The 22,321-nt window shown below is 40.5% G+C and overlaps 1 protein-coding gene across 1 annotated transcript in view; it reads right to left on the reverse strand.

Moving 5' to 3' along the window:
* DNAH11 (dynein axonemal heavy chain 11) overlaps positions 1-22,321 on the reverse strand; it is a gene marked incomplete at its 5' end in the record, with an annotated part of 313,916 nt that overhangs the window by 118,388 nt on the left and 173,207 nt on the right. The window contains 8 exons of the mRNA XM_079711490.1: positions 9,969-10,111; positions 10,537-10,660; positions 11,797-11,959; positions 16,053-16,246; positions 16,517-16,678; positions 18,202-18,441; positions 20,108-20,210; positions 21,007-21,172. Coding sequence (XP_079567616.1) covers positions 9,969-10,111; positions 10,537-10,660; positions 11,797-11,959; positions 16,053-16,246; positions 16,517-16,678; positions 18,202-18,441; positions 20,108-20,210; positions 21,007-21,172 — 1,295 coding nt within the window. The remainder of the gene's footprint in view (positions 1-9,968; positions 10,112-10,536; positions 10,661-11,796; positions 11,960-16,052; positions 16,247-16,516; positions 16,679-18,201; positions 18,442-20,107; positions 20,211-21,006; positions 21,173-22,321) is intronic.

A 22,321-nucleotide genomic window follows, 5' to 3' on the forward strand; every position in this document is an offset into this window, starting at 1 on the left:
TCTAAATTTCACGTGGAGGGCAGATGGCAGGAGACAAGTGGTTCTCAAAGGATTTTTAGGAGCTGGTTAGAAATGCAAATTCTTGGACCAACTCCAGACCTGGGGAATCAGAAACTCTGGATGGGGCTTGGCAATCTCTGTGTTTGCAACAAGCCTTCCAGGTGATTCTGACACCCACAGCTATAACCTAATAGTCTTAAAATTTCTAAGGGAATACCTAAACGAAATATTTACATTTTTAACGCTTTTGCATTTGGTGAAATACTCATAGAATCTAAGTCTCTATTATATACAGAGGGAAGTAGAAAATTTAGAGAATTTAAAATAAGTTAGATAATTAATAACCTCAGTTCTATCAGATAAATTAGACCCTGGGAACTAAATTAGAGAAGTATGCTTGTTCATTAGTACTTCTTACGAAGGGAAAGGACAGTAGCACACTAGCCTTGAGGAGTGCAATGACTGCCCCAATTTCTAGCTTTGCTAGAAATCTAGCACAGAAATTCTCTCCATCCAGCTTTCCTGGGTAGTATTCTGAGAGCCTATGCTAATATCTTGAAAGCGCTGGCTGTTCTGCTCTTTTTAAAAATAGTCTCCACAACTTTTTAGACAACCTGGAGTAAACTCAAGTTGTTGCCTCAAGGAACACTACTGGGGGGGGGCGGTGAAAATCATCCTATAATTTTCCTGTTGCATTTCCCTAATTTCATGAGAGATTAACATAGCAAAGAATTTATAAGAAAGACAAATAAGTGATTAGAAAAAAGGGTGTGATGCTATCTATAATTTACTTTTTCAGCATCGTTAAAATTGTAAGACATTTAACATGTACAATATGATGATTTTATAAACATAGACACTGTGAAAGGATCTCCCCCCATTGAGTCAATGAACACATCCATCACCCCATATATTTACCTTTTTGTTGACTAATTGTTCTGGCTGGGACTCCTAGTATTATGTTGCATTGGAGTGGTGAGAGTGAGCATCCTTATCTTGTTCCTGATCTTAGAGGAATAGCTTTCAGCTTTTCGCCATTGAGTACAACGTTAGCTGTGGGCTTATCATATATGGCCTCTATTATTTCAGGTATGTGACCTCTATATCCACTTTGTTGAGAGTATCTATCATAAATGGATGTGTATTTTGTCAAATGCTTTTTCTACATCTACTGAGATGATCATATCATTTTTACCCTTCATTTTGTTAATGTGGTGTATCATAATGATTGATTTGTGGATGATGAACCATACTGCATCTCTGGAATAAATACCACTTGATCATGGTGTATGATATACTTTGAATGTACTGTTGAATTCAGCTTGCTAACATTTTGTTGAGGATTTTTGCATCTATGTATCAAGGATATTGTCCTGTAATTTTCTTTTTTTGTGGTGTCCTTATCTGACTATGGTATCAGGGTAATGCTGGCCTTGTAAAATGAGTGTTCCTACTTCTTCTATTTTTTGGAAGAGACTGAAAAGGATCGGTGTTAATTCTTCTTGAAATATTTGGTAGAAGTCACCAATGGAGCCATCTGGTCTTGTAAAATATACCTTTGAAATACTTCAGTCTACTACAATATGCATGTGAATACTCATCTTATTTTACAACTTAGGGGCCATTATCTGGTTATTATCATTATTATCTGAAGTATGCCAATAGAGACACATGGGCTCAGGATGCTTAACCAGCATTTCACACATTCTAATGGAAGCCTGCATTGCAAAGTCAGCTACCTGAGCTCTTAGCTAACTTCTCTCATCAACATAAATGGTTGGTTAGTTAGCATCATGAATACTGGATATGACTGTTCAATGATGAAATGAGTAGTGTTCAAGATATCTTAGAAAAACAGAAATATCTGTACTTGCACCTCTACTGTTCTATGAACAAAACAGGAAAAGCTATATCTCAAAGTAGCCGAGGAATCCCCTTGACTCTTTAGACTTTGGATTTTGACCAGTCCTGTGTCCTGTGGTAAACAGCTTATGGAAAGTTTCTGTATTTTTATGTGATCCCAATGAGAAGATCAGCTTAATCCTACCATGAAAATATTTCTATATCTGCCTCAAAGGAACTTTCCAATTAGGGCTGGTCAGGTTCCTAAAAGGACAGAGTTGGGATTCCAACAAGTTTACAGAGCAGATTTTAAGACTTCAAGGCTTGTTTTAAGTTATGTGCTACACATAAACTCTATGTGTACCAGAGTTCAGTCTGAGACTTCTTTCTTTGAAGCACATCTTAAATTGGAAGATTTGGGGAGAACATTCCCCATCCCCCGAACAGGTGTCATCTACCTCCAAGTATTGAAGGTCCCGGAAATATACCCCCAAATAGTTCCTGACAATTGCAAATGACCAAATTGGCTTAAGTTAGTTTCCAGCAGTGGATTGGAAAGAAAAGTCGGCTAAGAAAATAAACTTTAAAATACCTTAGACAGCTGTGCTCTTTTCTAAAAGCAAATTCTCACAAGTAAAAAGCAAACCCTGGAATCACCATCTATATATTTTCTACAGCTCTAATATTTGGATGTCAGGAACTTGCTTTTGGAATCCATACCATAGAATTTTCTATTCCCTTTTTTCCCCCTCTACACAGGTGTTAAGACTCATTTGCAATAACCCTCTTTTCATTGTGCTTTGTAATACATTTCAATTTCTTTTAGATAAGATCCCATGTAAGTACACATTAATTTGCATATCACTAACAGGCCTCAGTCCATTTCCTCTTGTAATGGAAATGTGAATTGCTATTATCAGTGTATTTTTTTTCCAGCAGATATAGTTTATTCTCAGAGGGAATCTTCCCACACGTTCACTTCAGAAGCTTCTATCCATAACTTGTGTTTGCATTTATCCTCAAAGGTCTCAGTATTTTTCAAGATTGATAAGATCTGAATCTTACTGAGAGAATCCTCCCAGGAATGGAGGTTTAGCCTAGAAACGATTCCTCGGTTTGATGGTTTTAACATCACCTTATTATCTCTCTATATTTTCCCGTATCATCCCCTCACCTAATAACCTTTTAACTTCAATTATTTTTATGAGATTCAACAGAATTTTCACCATACACCCATTCTATGCATATTTACATTTATTTTCTTTCTAGGTAACACACAATGAAATCATTCCCACAGCCTTTCATGTGTATATACTCTTCAGTACAGATTTTTACAAGAGTTAAAAATTTTTTTCATTGGGGAGTTTTAGTTCTTTTCTTTCGTTTTTTTTTTTAAATGCAAACTCTTCAATTCATAAAGAAATTGCATGTGGAAGCCCAACAGACAGCAAAGAGCAAATGTATTCTTGAGGAGTAAAAACAGTAGGAATTATATTCCCCACTATATTTCCCTTCCTATATATTAATCCTGTATATATGAGGAGAAGAATCCCTCGTCATAGTTGCCCTGCTTGTCTCCAGGGCTGGCGCTGCCCACACATTACCTTCCAGGCCAGTCTGCAGCCCCATAACCTCGTATAATAGTGTTTTTCTTTTTCTAAAACAGAAAATCAGGTGCCTGAATATCTATTAAGTGGGTCCATATGTGAACCATGTTATGCAAAGCTTTTGCGTTATGATCTGTGCTGCTCTGCTAGCAGCGTGGTTGCATTTTTGCTGACAAAATGTGATAACTCGATACATGTGCAGTTGGGAGAACAAGCGCCATTGGTGCTGGCAAACCCCATTTTTAGGCATTTAACGTATGATGTAGGTAGCATTTCAAATTGGTAGTGTAAGGAAAGATTCTATGATAAGAGGTGACGGGACAATTTGGGGGAGAAAAAGTAGAAAAGCCACCTTATACTTCACAAGGCAATCCAGGGCTAAACATTAAAGATACTATAAATTAATTTAAAGAAAATTCAGGATAATACTTTCATAACCACAGAGTATGAAAATGCTTCCTAAAAAGCCTTAACACACAAAATCCATGAAGAAAAAAATCAGACTTATTTAATATATAAATGTAAAACAGAATTCATTGTAAACAAAGTAAGCAGAAATATGGTGAACTTTGAAAAGAACTGCCAACACTACAACAGACAAGGACATTATGGACATACAGCTATTATTCAGCTATATAAAGAGCTCCTATAAATCAACAAAAAGTCTAACAAACCAATAGGAAAATTGGCAAAGGGTAAAAATGGATAAAGGTTTCCTACACTTATTTAAAATAAAGCATGTTTGAGTTAAATAGTTCACTCCATACACCAAATTCTTAGAATCATTTGATTTTTTTTTTCCCCTCTGTGGGAGACTTCGAATCAAGAAGGCAAAGAGGGAGGTAAAGAAAATAGTGAGAGATGTGAAAAAAAAAACATAGTTCTGAGTATGTACTTTGTATGTGTGTCTATACACATAGAAAACTGGAAGAAAATATACCAGTATGTTTCCAGTTGTTATCTCTAGGCAATATAACTGAGCATAGTTTTTATTTTCTTCGTATGGTTCTGTATTTTTAAGTTCTCTAAAATGAACATATATATCTTATGTTATCAAAAATGAATCTCCTCTCTCTCTATATATATATACATATATATAACATATACTTATGTATGTATATAATGCATAATATATATAATTAAAAAATACAGAACCAGGGCTTCCCTGGTGGCGCAGTGGTTGAGAGTCCGCCTGCCGATGCAGGGGACACGGGTTCGTGCCCCAGTCCGGGAGGATTCCACATGCCGTGGAGCGGCTGGGCCCGTGAGCCATGGCTGCTGAGCCTGCGCGTCCGGAGCCTGTGCTCCACAACGGGAGAGGCCACAGCAGGGAGAGGCCCGCGTACCGCAAAAAAAAAAAAAAAAAAAAAAAAAAAAAAATACAGAATCATATGAAGAAAATAAAAACTACACACACATACCCCCAACCTATAGACAGACAGACAGACAGTTAGATAACCAAACACCCAGATAACTAAAATCTTGGGAAAGAATTAGGGGCTGCTACATACACTAAGGGTTCTTTTCCTTACGGCATCACATGGCCAGGAAGGAAGGCAAGAAAGAAGAGTTTTCAGGTTAACTAAAGTTATTAGGAGAGAAGATGACAGTACTATACTCTAAGGGTAAATGAGAATTATGCAGGAAAGGATGCACACATACACAGATGTGAAGGAGAGGAGGCACTTGGCGTTGACTCACGGTTTACTTCAGCCCATCCAAGGACACGCATCTGATCATCATTAATGGGCACACTGCCCTGTGGAATGCAGAGGTCACATTTCACATGCCAACAGTTTCCCACTACCCCTGCACTCCAAATAGGAACTGAGTTTGGGTGGTGAGCATGGGTAATGGGGTGGTAACTACACATCATTTAGCTTGACCTGCCAGGTGTGCTCGCCAACTCTTGTAACACGTTAAGCTTCCCGTGTTGCCCAGCTAGGAACGTATGCAAAGGAAGCATCAGCTCATCAGAAATTCTGAGTCTTTGGCACATGCTGGTAAATACCACAATATATGAAACTAACAGAGAAATCCATTATTCCTTAGAAAAAATTCTGAGGATTTGCGGGTAATACACACAGATAAAGAGAAAGAAGCTGCCATTTTCTTGCTAAAAGGAAAGCCGTTTCTTTGGCGCATCATTTCTCCCTCCTAAGGTGCTGACCACTGATGTTTCTCATGATGCAGCAAACTAAGCGAAGGCCAAGAAGGATGCGAAGTATTTGAGGGAGAGATCTCATTCCTCCTCAGCATTTAACAAACAAAAAACAAACAAACAAAAATCTTCCTACTCATTTTAGTAGGGAAGAGATAAATTATTCAATTACTAATCCTGTGACAATAGGGAAAAATGATCCATACCTAACTCCAAAATAAATTCTAGCTTCTACCAAGGTGCATATGAAAAAATGTGACTATGAAAAGGCTCAGACAACAACATAGGTAAATATAAAACTGATCTCGGTTTCAGTAAGGCCTGCCAAAGCATAGAATCACAGGAAACGCATAGAAGAAAGGCCTGATGGATTTAACAATATGAAAATGCAAAACTTCTGTACTATATGAATATTACTAAGTTCAAAAAGAACAACCATGTAATTATCTCAAGAGAGGCTGCAAAGAAATCCAATAGGTAGATATTTCCTTGACGATATACATCCTGAGTCAAAAGCCAACATATAATGTAATAGTGAAACATTAGAAACACCTTCTTTTGTAGATTTGCCAATGAAGTGAGGAAGGAGAACGGATAAACAGAATATTAGGAAAGACAAAATATCATTATCTGCAGGCTATATATCAACCAACTAATAGAAAATGATGGATGAGGCAGTAAGGTAGCTGGTTACAAAACTAAAAATCAACAGCTCTCCTATATAGAAACAATATACCAGTAGAAAATTTTATGAAGGAAATAGTCCTTCTACAAAAGCAATGTGACCTTTTATCATGAAGATTCAATTCTCCCTAATTTAAAAAAAAGCTTTCAGCAGGATTTCAACCAAAATTTAAATAAAATGTGTTTAGAATCTGACAAAATGATTCTACTGTTTATCCAGACATTAAAAACATGTAAAAGCAACAAAGAAAACCTAGATAAGGGCAATGAAATACTAGATACGAAAAAGTATAATAAAGTCTTCATACCTTACATAGTACAGAGCTGGAATCAGTAGGAGTAAAAAGAAAATAGAATAGAGGATGTGGAAATAGACCCAGTTAACATGGCTATCTGGCATATAATAAAGATGGTCCTTTAAATTAGTAAGGAAGAAATACATGGTGTTGAGATAAAAACACATCTTTTGGGGGGAAAACAAAAGTAACCTGAAACCTCTCGGCTCACTCTTTGTCATAAACAATAATAAATATATTCCAGATGTAGCATAGTTTTAAACATAAAGCAGGAAAGCATGCAGGCCCTGGAAAGGCTGATACTGCTCCTATTCTAAACCAATTTCCAATTTTACTCATAAAGCCTTTGTGACAAGATCAAATATTCACTTCCTCATACTCCCTGGTAGGTGGAGGTGACAAGGGACACACTTGTGATCAGTAAGACATCAGCTTCCTTCCCCACTCTTTCTTCCTACCGGGAATAAAGACCCTACTGCACTCATCGTGTGATCATGAGGCAGGAAGCAGCAGGGTGGTCACTGGCGGGAGAGAAAGATGGAAAAGCACGGCTTTGTAAGGGGATTACTGAGCTAGTCTGGACTCTGACATGGGAGGGAGGCTTTCAGGAACTGTTCTTGGACATTCTCTTCATTTGTAGCCCAAATGAGTTCCAGTTGCTTCTAGTGAGAGTTTTTAAATCTTGGAGAGAAAAACACTTTCCTAAATATGTAAGAAACCCCAAATCCATAAAGGCAAACACTGATTAATCTAGGATAAAAACTTTAAAAATTTTCCAGACAGACACGTACCATATATACATTTAAAAGATAAATGATAGAACAGGAAAAATATCCAACACATATATATAAGCCTAATCGCTTAATATGCACAGAACTCATAAACAAAAAACCATGTACAATTCAATGGAAAGGTGGGTCCTTTATGATTCAGCCTCAGAGGTTACTCAGCATCACTTCTGCTGAACTATACCCTACTCTATTAGCTGAAGCAGTCATAAGCCCACCCAGACCCAAGGAGAGGGGACCTGAATCTCACCTGTGAGTCAGAAGAGCATCAGAGAAATTGCAGGCACAATTTAAAACTGCCACAAGCTGTAACTACTGAATTTAGCAATTCCCGTGTTAAGAATTTATCCTACAAAAGCAAGCAAAGCTGTGTATACAATATGCATGTAAAGGACGCTCATGCTAGCATTATTTGTAATAGTGGTTGTCAAATTGCAGCATGCTTCAGAATCACCTGGAGGGTTTGTTAAAACATAGATTTCTGGGTCCCACCTGGAGTTTCTAATTTAAGAGTTCTGGGGTGGGGCTGGAGAATTTGCATTTTTGAAAAGTTCCTAGGTGACGTTGATTCTGCTGCTCTGAACAACAGACTTGGACTGCTGCTGATTTATTACGTTATTGCCTCAAATTCTATTATTGTACTTATTTTCCCATTTCACAAAGAAAATCTGATCCAAATATATCGCAATGGAACAGGGAGAAATCCCCGGCCTTGTGACAACCTGGCCAACAGATGCTTAGTCACATTTTTGATGGGCAGAAAACTCTTTGGGCAACTGAACCTTGAATTCTGATTTCTAACCTCAGCCCAGAATTGCTCAGTAAGACCAATGTGGAATTTGAAACAGGAGGGTGGAAAAGAATCATAGTTACTCTATTCCTTAACCTCCTCAACAGAGGTATATTCACAGCTAATGCCACTTCCCATCCCTTCCTGCGTACTCCAGGCTTCACAGGAGCCGCAAAGTCCATTCCTAACTTTATTTATTTATTCATTTATTTTTTGCTGCATTGGGTCTTCATTGCTGCGTGCAGGCTTTCTCTAGTCGTGGCGAGCAGGGGCTGCTCTTCCTTGCGTTGCGCGGGCTTCTCATTGCGGTGGCTTCTCTTGTTGTGGAGCATGGGCTCTAGGCGTGCGGGCTTCAGCAATTGCAGCACGCGGGCTCAGTAACTGTGGCACGCCGGCCCTACATGGGCTTCAGTAGTTGCGGAGCAGGGGATCAGTAGTTGTGGCTCACGGGCTCTAGAGCACAGGCTCAGCAGTTGTGGCACACGGGCTTAGTTGCTCCGTGGCATGTGGGATCTTCCCGGACCAGGGCTCGAACCCGTGTCCCCTGCATTGGCAGGAGGATTCTTAACCACTGTGCCACCAGGGAAGTCTTCTGTTCCTAACTTGACAGGTGTGGAATACTAGAAGGAGTAGCAAAGTAGTAACTTTTCTAGGTTACTAAGCATTACTATACTAGGAAGTCTCAATTTTCCATATTAGCATTTTACATTGGCTTTCTGCCATGAGTTTGGAGGGGCTTCTTGTTCTAATACTTCATCCTTCTTTTTTTTTTTTTTTTTTTTTGCGGTACGCGGGCCTCCCACTGCTGTGGCCTCTCCCGCCACGGAGCACAGGCCCCAAACGCACAGGCTCAGCGGCCATGGCTCACGGGCCCAGCCACTCCGCGGCACGTGGGATCCTCCCGGACCGGGGCACGAACCCGTGTCCCCCGCATCGGCAGGCGGACTTCAACCACTGCACCACCAGGGAAGTCCTACTTCATCCTTCTTGCTGCTCTTATTTGGTTATATTATATTCCTATATGCTACACCAAAGCATGGAGTAGTCTCTGCGGAGGAACCGTGGGTTGAGCCTCAGATCATCTGAGTGATAGGCCATAATTATTTGCCCTGAAGTACTAACATAATAGTCACTTCCTTAGCTCAAACTCTTCCTCTGCTCCCTTAATGATTTACAAAACCCTTGCTTCACCCCCATTTACTTTCCCAACCTGATCCACCTGGTTCTTCCTACAGGAACTCTCCATCCCAGTCATTCAGAGCTATCTGGGGTTTCTCCAAATATGCACCGTGCATTCCACCTTTACTCTTATAGAAATGCTATTTCCTCTCCCTGAAAGTTCTTCCCCACCCCATCGCTTCCCCATGAATTCCAAGCCACACCTGACACACAGCACATCACTTCCTCCAGGAGGGTCTAGTGCCATTAGGAAGGATGCTGTACGCCTCTGGAATCACACAGCACCATTCACACTGGTCCCATACTACCATTATTTGTGGTGTCTCTTGTCTCCTGTAATAGTGTAAGTTCCTCAAGGACAGAGACCATGTTCAGTTCACTCGAGGAGTGCAATCTGCTCAGAGCAATGCTTTGTAGGAGCCCAGCATCACGGGACACTTGAAGAAGGTGCCCTCCGGACACTCATGGAAAAATGCAAATGTCCTTTCAAAATGAATGATTGGAAGTCCTTACAAAATGAATGAGTGGAATTCAAACTTCTCATATGAATTGCAAAACAGAACCATAGCAGAGTTCTAACAGCATATTTAACTAAATGCAGATAAAGCAAATGTTACTTACTTTCAGCTGTAGTCGCACCCGGGCCAAAAAGAATTTCCAACAATTTTCTCTGGAGTCCACCATGCCCAGACCATGAACTTCATTACGAATTCCAGAAATTATCTTGTCTACATCTTCATCACTGAACAGATCAGGGATTTCCCCTGCCCCCAAAAGAATGAGTAGAATTATTAAAAGACTGCCACAATTTAAATTTTATATATGACTTGAAATGCTTTATAATACAAAGTTCACCTTTAATGATAAAGAGTGTGAAACAGAAACGCAATTGTTCTTTTTGCATTTACAAGACACACAACCCACTGAGGACAAGCTATGACGAATCCACCCACTAAACTCGCACATGTCGGAATAACATTTACTTCACTGAAGGCCTCTCCAAGGCATCTCACATCCGCAAGCAGACTAAGAAAGAATATACTTCAAATTAGTTAGGTTTATAGGTTTCTCCCCAAAGCATGTCCCAGCAAACATCTCAAAGACAAATTATCTCTATTTAAAGTTCACTGAAACTACAGATCATTTGTCTTTGGGGAAGATCTTTCATGAAATGTGTTGATTTAATCACCTGATGCCAGAAAGTCATTAATCAGCACGAGAAAGCTCTCATCTAGAACCTGTGCATCTGTCAGCAGGAACGCAGTGGGCATGTTCTTGGCTCCGGTTCTGATGTACAAATTGGCAAGATCTACCTGTAAGGAAAGGAGGCCATTATTCACGCTGTATTAAAATGCTGGTGTGACGTTGGGAGTGTGTGTGCGAGGGCTAGGGAGAACTGAGGCGCTACAGTGGGAGGGCTGTGTGCTGTCCTTTCCCCCGTTTACATATTCTTTCCTCACAGTGACCATCTTCTTACGGGGGCAAACAGCATGACGTCACCTCCATTTCTGGCATATAATGATGAGTATCATGTTTGTGGCCTAATGGAGCCCAAGACGCAAATAGGCTCCTGAGAAACAACTCCTTTCTATTCGAGTAAAAGTGAATGTAGTAGGGCTTCCCTGGTGGCGCAGTGGTTGAGAGTCCGCCTGCCGATGCAGGGGACACGGGTTCGTGCTCCGGTCTGGGAAGATCCCACATGCCATGGAGCGGCTGGGCCCGTGAGCCATGGCCGCTGAGCCTGCGCGTCCGGAGCCTGTGCTCCGCAACGGGAGAGGCCACAGCAGTGAGAGGCCCGTGTACCGCAAAAAAAAAAAAAAAAAAAAAGTGAATGTAGTAACGCCACTGTCAAGCAACGCAGTTAAAAGAAGTTTTTGTCTCATTTCAACAGCCGTCTACTTCATTGGCTGGTGACTTATGTAGTTAGTTTTATTTAGTAATATTGAAAGCATATGGTTTGTTTGTTTTTTTTTGCTTTAAAATAGCACTTGCCACAAACTCTAAGTACTGTTTTGTAAGTACTGTTGTAACTCAAAAGCAAAATTTTAAAAACACGTCAGAGCTTCTTGACTGTGTTCCCATCATATTTTATTTTCATAATCTGATCCAAAGTGGAAGAAATCTCTTCATGCTTGTAAAAAAAAAAAAGTATCTTTTTCCGCCCCCCCGAAATCGTATGGGGCTATGAATACTGCTGATTATCAAGTATGGTCAATGCAAAAGAAAAAACATGTTTGTGTAAGCAATAAAATATTTTCTGAGCCAGTTCTACAGGCTTATAGGCTTATATACCTATAAATGTTGGTAGCAATTTGCTATTACTAATCTGACCATGAAGGAGAAACAGCCAACTAAATCCTCTAAAGAGCTTTCCCCCCTCTCCATGGATGACGGGAGCGCTTATATCCTGGGGCAGAAGGGGCGCGGGGATGCCCATCACTGTACTTACCCGAAGTTCTTGGATTCCAAAGCCTTCGGTCAGAGTGATCTGGAAGACCTCGAGGCTGCAAACATGGGCTGCCAGGCGGGACAGGCTCTGCTTGCCACTGCCCCCCACTCCAATCAAGAGCGCGTAACCCCGAGGAGCCCGCAGGATCCGGCTGATGCGACACCTGGGGAGAGAAGGCACACCCCCTGCAGATGATATCCAACGAGCCCCGGGGCCATGTCTGTTTCATTTTTCACATATTTAGATACTAAATTCTGATTTTCATGTCAGACTTTCCGTCCCTGTTCCTCTGTTTTCCCATTAAACAAAGATGCTGCCCGCGTCTGCCCCTGCATTGCTTGCCTAACAAACCATCCTGGCTAATGACATCTGGACCCTCACTGCTGTATCACTCTCCACCAGAAGAGGACAGAAAATGAAGACAAGGCCTTTCATCAAAGCATCACACTTTCCTGATAAGCAAAAAAGATCCTAACCTCACATCAGCATCCACGTACAAGGACATCAAAGGGGGAATATTTGGGGGCCAGAAACCTTTGCTGTAGAATTACTGTGGAAAGAATAGATTTGTTCAAACCGACACACACCTCACATGTGACTTGCTTCGTGCATTTTAAACACCTGCCTTTTTATAGGATTCTTAACGTCCTTTGCACTAAAGCTTTCCCTGTGCCTCGAGCTGTCTAAAACATTTACTGAAACTGTTAGAATCCCAGAGTTAAATTTCCGGCAAGGTCAACTAATCCCTTGTTCTATATTACTGAAGAGATTCTGAATGCTTAAACCTTTGATACTATTGCTATATCTTACAGTTAGGAATAAATTGGCTTTAACATGATCAAAATATGAGTTTGGTTGAAGAAATTTGCCATAATTATGTCATAAATATTAAGAAAAGCAACAAAACAAAATATAAGCATATGGAAACCCAAATGCAAAAAAAAAAAAAAAAAAAACCAAACAGAAAACTAAAAAACCACACTGTTGTATTTGTTCTCAGTTGTTTTCCTGAATGAATTTAAACTTCAAGCCCTGAATGATCCACATAGATGTTTTTTTTTTTAAAGAGCGCTTTTTGAAAAAATGAAGTTGGGGTCACTTATACAAGGACCAACACATGTGAGCATTTCCTGAAAACCTTCAATAGCTGCAAAGACAGGTTATTTTTCCAAGCTCAGCCATCTCATTACATTTTATTTTACAGGACCACACAACAAAACCACCTTGGGAAAGCTGCGAGGCTGCTCTAACATGAGTGACACCCCAAGTTACAAAGCAGGGTTGTCATTTCATTTTAATGTGTGCTTTGAGGTCTGCACCTCACCAGAGTCTCTCAGTGGCAAAAGTCCCTTTCTACAACTTTCAAGGACACTCTCTGAAATCATCTCTGACTCTGAGTAAATCAGCTTCTAGCTCATAATCCCTGATCAAAGTAATGGCTTTCCCTTTAGGTCACTGAGAACTCTGTGTTGAAGGATTAGAGGGGAAGATTCTTCAGCGCCAATGGGACATCTCCTCCACCCGAGCCACGACAGATGGTCAGCGTATACTAACCCAACCAGCAAGTGTTACTAATACCTCACTTATCACCACGGTCAGAGATTCTAACTGAAGCTTCCTGTCTGCGTAATCAGAGGATTGCAACTGCAAAGGGATCGATAAAACAATCAACACCTCACATGCTTATAGTAACTGATGATGGGGAGGCCTCCCAAGTTTTTCTTAGGCACTTGGGCTCAATATTTTAAGGGGGAACTCTTCTGAAAATTGAATTCTCTACGTTCTTTGGGTCTGTTTGAGTCGCCTTCCTCACATACTTCCTTCTTTCTTGATTTCTTTCATTATTTTTTTTTTTTTTTTTTTTTTTTTTTTTTTTTGCTGTATGCGGGCCTCTCACTGTTGTGGCCTCTCCCGTTGCGGAGCACAGGCTCCGGATGCGCAGGCTCAGCAGCCATGGCTCACGGGCCCAGCCGCTCCGCGGCATATGGGATCCTCCCGGACCGGGGCACGAACCGGTATCCCCTGCATCGGCAGGCGGACTCTCAACCACTGCGCCACCAGGGAGGCCCTCTTTCATTATTTTAATCTTTGCCCAAATATCACTTGTTAGAAAAGCCAGTGTTATTCACTGAATGGCCTCCCCCCAAATTCATATATTAAAGTCCTAACCTCCAGTACCTGAGGATATAAGCTTATTTGGAAATAGGGTGATTGAAGAAGAAACTAGTTAGGATGAGGTCATAGGGGAGTAGGGTGAACACCTTATCCAGTACGACTGGTGTCCTTATAAAAAGGAGAAATCTGGATACAAACACACACAAAGGGAAACTGCCACGTGAAGATTGGAGTTAGGCTGTCACAAGCCAAGGAACTACCAGAAGCAAGGAAAGAATTCTAGAACAGATCCTCCCCAGCACCTTCAGAAGGGAGCACAGCCCTTCCAGCCCTTCAGACTTCTTGCCTCCGGAACTGTTGAGACAATAAATATCTGCTTTTCTAAACTGCCTAGTCTGTAGTGTTTTGTCAGAGCAGCTCTAGGAGACCAGTACAGCCACTGAGAAATGATGGTGACTAAGAGAGCAGGATTGGAAGGAAAGATGCAATCGACTTCCCACATGGCAGCAGCAACGGCAAGCTGTTTAGACTCTTCAACAAATCCAGTCATTCCCGTGCTAAAATCTGACCCAAAGCTTCTCACTGCAGTTAGAATGAAATAAACACCCCCTCCTCTGGTCAAAAGGAAACACGCTGTACACGTGAGGCCTGTGCCCACCTCCCCATCTTGTCACATACTGCTCTCCCCACTTCTCCAGGATGCTGCCACAATGACCCTCTTTCTGCTTTTGAACGTTCAGTCTTGAGGCCACATGAAATCTGCCCATACCTAGAATGTTCTTCCTCCAGATCTTTCCATGCCTAGCTCCTGCGTATCATTTTGATCTCACCTTAAATGTCACCTCCTCACATAGATATCCAGTCCCTCTTTGGGAATCCACAGGTTTATTTCTCAGAGTCAATCAATTTCATTCCTCAGCAGGACATACCACTTTCTGCCATTTTTCTCACTTGCTTATTTGTTCATATCCTTATAAATGTCCCATCGCATCACTAAAACATAAGCTCGATTAGAGAAAGAACTAGACTGTCTTTGCTGCTGTCTCCCCAGTACCTCAGGCAATGTCTGACAGAAGAGGTGCCGCAGACAGTCGCATAATCTGTGCACTGCACAAGATGCCCAGGCTAGGAGGTCAGAGCCTTGTCAGCCATGCTCTACACCAGGAGAGGGGCCTTTTTCTAATTTTCTGCCCAGAAAACATGGCCCTCCCTTTTTTTTTCTAATACGCACATAAGTACTGAATAGGCTGGCAATGTTTCTCTTTAGCACTAAGTAGGCACTCAATCAACATTCTTAACCAAGGAAAATCAGTTTGAGTCCATCCTGTCTCTGCCACTTATGAACTTTAAGGCTTTGAACAAGTCACTTACCTTCCTCTTCCTTAATATTCTTACCTAACAGAGGTACAGTAAAAGAAAATGAAATTATGGCCCTGATGGCACTTCAAAAGGTAGTGTACCTATGTAAGACCTTATTATTAAGATTGTGACATAATTTATAGAGACACTTAATATTTTTTTAAAGGATCCATGACACCTAAACCTATTATTATTTATTTATTCATTTATATAAAACTTATCTACTATTATACAAAGAATTATGTTTGATATTCTTGTATTTGCTGAATGTAAGCAATAAAAGCTCTTAGTGACCTTCTCTGAATCAGGCCCACACACTCATAGTTATATAAACTAAGAAGATTTGAATGACTTTTTGCAGAAGATAATTTTCTCATCTAACTCAGATTATCAATTACTTTTCTTTAATGTAAAAGTCAATTTCCTTCCTACATATGTACATTCTTGAGGTCTTCTACAAGTTGCCTCTTGCTTATGACATGGTAAGTGGCTGCATTTACTGGGATGTGACATATTTATGTCATTTAAGAGGGTTGTGGCTTACCTGTTTTTCTTCTTGTGTTGTCAATCAAGTTTTTTTTTTTTTTTCCATTTTTTGAGGTAACATCTGTTTTTAACATTATTTAAGTTTCGTGGAGACACTTAGTTTTATACTGTATGGCAAACAAGAAGTAAGAACTGATAGTTCCAAGTATTCAATAGATCACACTGAACTACAACAACAATTGTGGACACCCAGCCATTTTTACTTTGTGGAAAAGCATCACAGCCAGTCAACTCACACATGTTGCATGGCGTCTTCAAATAAAACAAGGTGCATGGCGGCATTGAGTTCGTTGTAGTTATCTAAGGCTTCGGTCAGAAATGTCCTCAGCACCTCCCAGTCTCTCATCGGCAGGTAACACGGGTCTTTGCTGCCATTAGCAAAATGGCAGTAGATGAGGGGCTGTTGAAGCAGCACATAGCTGTCTACACCCTGCAGGAGGAGGAAGAGAAAGACATGGTCATGTCAGTCTCCAGAAATGATTCATCTGGAGGCAGAGTGGCCTATGCAGGGAAAAGCTTGCAAATCAAACCATGAGTAGGTGGGTATGATGCTCCCCAGTACAGACCAACTGCATCCTGGGGTCACAGCTGTTTCAGCCAGGTAAGCGTATGCACAATTCATTCACATCCTTATCCCATTTCTGTCCCAATGCCAATTTGTGCCAGAGCAAATAGTGACCTCTGGCATTCATTTACTTACTTCAAAATATTTACTAGCAGTTTCCAGCATGTTTTTGTGAAACAAATTATGATCCTTTGTGTCTATCAGTTTGTCTCCATAAACACGAGAAGATTCATGAAGCCACAAGTGTATTAAATCATTTGGACCCTTTAAACACTCAGGAGAAGCAAATAAAATCCCCTACAAGGCAAGAGTGATAAATATTAAAACTTCAGAAGGTGGTGGCATTCCAAGATAATATTTCCTTTTAACGTTTTCTTTAACTGTGTACTGAATTTAGCAATACACGGAGTTACAGGAAGTATTATAAAGAGTGGTACATACATATTAGTAGTTGTACTCTCTGATAAGCAACATTTAAAAAACTAACTGTCATTTATACCCATTTTTAGGAATGCAGCTAAGACTGTACTTCAAGAGTCAGCCTAGGAACTAAATACCAGATTTTAGAACTTGTACCTGCTGTCTTCAGTGAATTAAGTTTCCAAAACCAGAGTACAAACAGTAAACATGAAAGTCACAGGATGATAATATTTTTTACTCTAAAATCCTGTGATATCATTTAATCTAACCCGTTCATTTCACAGATGAAACATATGAGACCCAAAGTCCACTGCCTGAATTCACCCTTCATGGGTAAGTCAAAGCATTTTTATTCCCCCCTTTCCTCAACACTGTCCTTCATACCTTGGATTCATATAGACCCAGTCCTCCTGGAGAGAGTCACTGTGCTCTGGGCTTATGGGACAACACCAAGGGAGTCATAGAGACTTAGCTGCAAAGGCTAAACAACTGGTTGATATCAGGCGTAGCTGAAAGACTGGATATGAACTGTGAGCAGACAGGCCTCTCACCCCATGGTCTCCCTTCCCTCCTAAGATCAAAAATCTGCTTTGAAACACCACTTTATTGAGCACAGTCTTTCAGGCAGGTGCTAGAAATATCGAGATGAAAAGGAATGGTCCACGTTCTGAGGAAACTTTTGCCTAATGCAGTGTGAGTTTTGAAGCAGTTGTGGAGTGATTTAGAAAGGAGGGTTATAAAAGTATAAAGAAACAAAAATCACCAAATATAAAGAAGTCTCATAAAGTTTTCATATTCAACCAGTTTACTACTTCTGTCACAAAAGAACTTTGAGCCATAAATAACTCTTCAACTGCTTTTACTCTACCAAGTAGGCCATATAAGTTGGATATTTTCAGAATTCCAAAGTTTTGAATTCCTTCTTTGGAACTTCCTTTCTAAATCATATACATGCACACTGTCCTTTTACCAGATAAGCAAGTTAAGTGTCAATGCCAAACCAAAATAATCTAGGATTTTAAGAAATTATAATTTATCTTGATGCATGTTTAAAAACTGTATCACATACATATTAAAAAATGACAAATTATCCCTCTTACTTGCACAGAAAGAAACACTCAAATATTTATATGGAATAAATGAAATAGGGAACTAAGATTTCTACCTTAGCTTCTGTTGCTAAGTCTCTAGCAACCTAAGAGGACTCACTACTCTCACTGACAAAATGGGACTAATAAACCTGCCATACTAACTTCATAGAGAAGTTTATGGTGGAAAATGAAAGAATACACGCTCAAGTACGTAGCATAGTTTTCGACTAAGTTCTATGAATGAATGCCATTAATATTGCTATAATCAGTGTTCCACTCAAGACACATCACACAGAGCCACTGAGGTACCTGGAAGACGTTTGACAGGTCTCTCAGATTAAAGAGGTAGTGGAATTTAATGGCTGTGGGTAAAAAGGTGTGTGTCATCGTCTGATGGAATGCGATTGTTGCCTGTATCAAAGTGGGGCCGCTCCTGAGAACTGACGGACCAAATGCTTGCTGCTGGAAATGGAAATTCAGGATTTGGCTGTAGATGGTGTTTAGTGAATCCAGCGATGGAAAGTTGAATGCAAACACTGTGAAATGTCTCTGAAAAGAAAAACAAATATAAGAGTTGCATAAAATAGAAAATGTAATGGTACCAGTAGATTACAAAAAATGGGGGGGACCTTGTTTTTTCAACTCTTCCTGTATCCATGCCCATTGCCATGTAACTTGGTAGTGCCTTCCACTCTGACTCTCAGACTTCCCATAATACTTGATCAAGGCAACAGAAGGAGGTAGAAGTAACACGGTACCAGTCACTGTCAGAGGCTTGTGTGTTTCCACTTGCTGTCTTAAGGCTCTACCTCTGCAATGAATTCTACATGCCTGCCAAAGGATGAGAGACACATGACACAGAGCCACGCTGTCCCAATCACAATCACTCTAGCCAAAGCCACCCTGAGTAGCTGACAGTTAACTCCCCAACATGTGAACAAGTCCAGCCAAGATCAGCAGAGTCACCCAGCTGAGCTTCAAGTGACCGCTCATAAACTAGTAAACAACACTGACTGTTGTATGCTGTTGTTGTATGTACGGTGGTGGTGGTGATGATTATTTAAAAACTTACATGCACTCAGAAAACCTGAACGTAAATATTTACTGTAGCTTTACTCAGAATTGCCAAAATGTGGAAACAACCAAGGCATCCTTAAATAAGTAAATGGATGAACAAACCATGGTACATCCAGACAATGAGTATTATTCAGTGATAAAAAGAAATGAGCTATCAAGACATGAAAAGACATGGAGGAACCTTAAATGCATATTTAGGCTAAGTAAAAGAAGCCAGTCTGACAGGCGTAGAGAATGGACTTGAGGACACGGGGAAGGGTAAGGGTAAGCTGGGACGAAGTGAGAGTAGCACTGACATATATGCACTACTGGATGTAAAACAGATAGCTAGCAGGAAACAGCTGCATCGCACAGGGAGATCAGCTCGGCGCTTTGTGACCACCTAGAGGGGTGGGATAGGGAGGGTTGGAGGGAGACGCAAGAGGGAAGAGATATGGGGATATATGTATACATATGGCTGATTCACTTTGTTATACAGCAGAAACTAACACACCATTGTAAAGCAATTATACTCCAATAAAGATGTTAAATTTAAAAAAAAAGAAAAGAAAGAAAGAAGCCAGTCTGAAGAGGCTACATACTATATGATTCTAACTATACGACCCTCTGGAAAAGGAAACACCATAGAGACAGGAAAAGGATCAATGGTTGCCAGGGATTCAGTGGTGATGGGGTTGGGGCGGGGAGGGCTGAACAGGTGGAGTACAGGAGATTTTTAGGACAGTGAAACTACTCTATGTGATACTTTAACGACCGATACCTGTAATTATACATTTGCCAAAACCCACAGAATGTGTAACACAAAAAATGAACCCTAATGTAAACTTTAGACTTCAGTTAATAATAACTTACCAATATTGGCTCATCAGTTGCAACAGATGCAGCACACTAATGCAAGGTGTTTTTAAATGGGTCACGGGGAGTATATGGGAACTCTCTGTACTTTCAGCTCATTTTTCTGTAAACCTAAAACTGCCCTAAAAAGTCTATTAATTAAAATAAGCTTCCATGCTTCACCAAATGTCCAGTAGAACCATACATTCTAATCTTTACCCAAAAGCACTAAGAATCAAGATCTACAACATGTGAGTATGATATTCAGGGGCTCTTTGGAGGAGAGCAGTATTCAACACCCTACCTGTAGTCTAGGATTGATAGTGAAACTGCCCACCATCGGATTCATGCAGGCAACATACTGACAGCTGTGGATTTCTTTAAGCATCACTTTCTGTCTATCATACCTGCAAGACAGAAAACAGAACCTTAAGTCCCAAACCTCAAAATGACAACAAACCCCACCAATCCATAAAGGACTTCACAAATTGTTTCTTTTGATCTTTACAATCGCTCTGTGACGTTGAGCTTGTTAGCCTACCTGAGAGACATGAAAACTAAAGCTCAGAAAACTGAAGACTACACGGCTCCTTTGATGCCAGAATCAACATATGGAGCCAAATCAATAGGTACTATTACTGCTTATTGATTCTCATGTGAGTCTGGTTAGAAACACCCACAGCAAGACTGGGGGATTGCAGACTGCAATGCCCAGATATTACCAGATAGTTACATCCCACAGAAAATGTCAAGCTTCTCCTAAGTAACTGAGTGTGAGTTAATGCATTAAGGAGCTTAACGCTTAAACTAGACAGTTTACGTTTCTAAGATACTTTTCAAGCCACTTCTTCCAAAGATTCAAAGCAAACCTATTCCATTTAAGATGAGCAACAGGGGATGCAAAGTGAAGCCCAAAAAGTATCACAGAAAATGCTCCTCAGAAGAGGAAGAAACTGGGGTAATTCCATTTTTTAAAAAAACATCTTTATTGGAGTATAATTGTTTTACAATGGTGTGTTAGTTGCTGCTGTATAGCAAAGTGAATCAGCAGTACATATACATATATCCCCATATCTCTTCCCTCTTGTCTTGTGTCTCCCTCCCACCCTCCCTATCCCACCCCACTAATTCCATTTTTAAATGTTTATCCATAGTCATAATAAGTAGATTTTGGTAGAAAATACAATACAGACAATCGCTTACCAGTGACCATAATCAATATGCTGTCGAATCAGAGTGTGGGGCTGAACAGTGCCATATAAGTCCACTGCAGGCATATTCATGTCATCGATAAAATAAACCAGTCTTTTATTTCCTCCTGGACCATAGTTACGACCAGCTTTTTTCTCTAGAGGTTTCTCAAGAATTCCTGAAACCAATGTATAATTCTGTCCACCAAGTAAAATGTAACCTTCTGCTTATATATAATAAAATATAAATATATTTATATATAAATATAAAATAGAACCTTAGTCCTTTTTTCTTGTTTTTTTTTTTTTTTTTTTTTTTTTTTTGCGGTATGCGGGCCTCTCACTGTTGTGGCTTCTCCCATTGCAGAACACGGGCTCCGGACGCGCAGGCTCAGCGGCCATGGCTCACGGGCCCAGCCGCTCCGTGGCATGTGGAATCTTCCCGGACCGGGGCACGAACCCGTGTCCCCTGCATCAGCAGGCGGACTCTCAACCACTGCGCCACCAGGGAAGCCCCTTTTTTCTTGTTTTTCCTCATCCTCTCCCCATTTCACCCACTCTGTGGCTTGAAGTACCATTTCTCTGCAGGTTAATCCCAGAAACATGTCTCTGTTCACCACCTTCTATGTCACACTCTCCTCGAGCGCACCTTGACTCTCCTTTCCTAGAGAGTCAATATCTGCAGCGTGATGTCACACTGGCCATCACATCTGAGACCACACCATTGCTGACCTTTGCACCTTCCTTCCCTGTACCTATTGTAAAACACGAACCACTGCTGGTCCACCCAGAACCTGGTGAATCAGTCCTTCTTTATCAAAATAGAGTCTAGGGACAGCTCAAGAATTTCTCACACCTCTCTTCTTGGGCCATAGGGTGCAGAAGTACGAGAAAATACTGTATGTAGACGTTATCCTGCGTATACATCAAATTACATTTCTTCACATGCCTATCTGACTTTGTGTCGGTGTGTTCAAGAGAAAATCATGAGTATAGAAAATCTTGAACAGTGTGGATCTGAGATGTAGCATCTAATTACTTGCCTACTCTCTAAATGGACTATAAATAGCTTGAGGACGAGGAACTGTATCATGCTCATCTCTGTATTCCTGATGACAACCACAACAAATAAGTAACTGTTAAATGAACAAAGGAATGAATGAATGAAGAAATATACAATGAATAAATTAACAAACCCCTCTTCGAAGCAGCATATCTGCATTTCCAAATGCTTGCTGGACATCAGTTCCTATTAGCCATTGGCACCTGGACGTTTGGCCAATACCATATACGCCTGTTCCCAAACTCAATTTAACATCTTCCCCACT

Source organism: Hyperoodon ampullatus (assembly GCF_949752795.1).
Source record: "Hyperoodon ampullatus genome assembly, chromosome: 9".
Classification (NCBI taxonomy): domain Eukaryota; kingdom Metazoa; phylum Chordata; class Mammalia; order Artiodactyla; family Ziphiidae; genus Hyperoodon; species Hyperoodon ampullatus.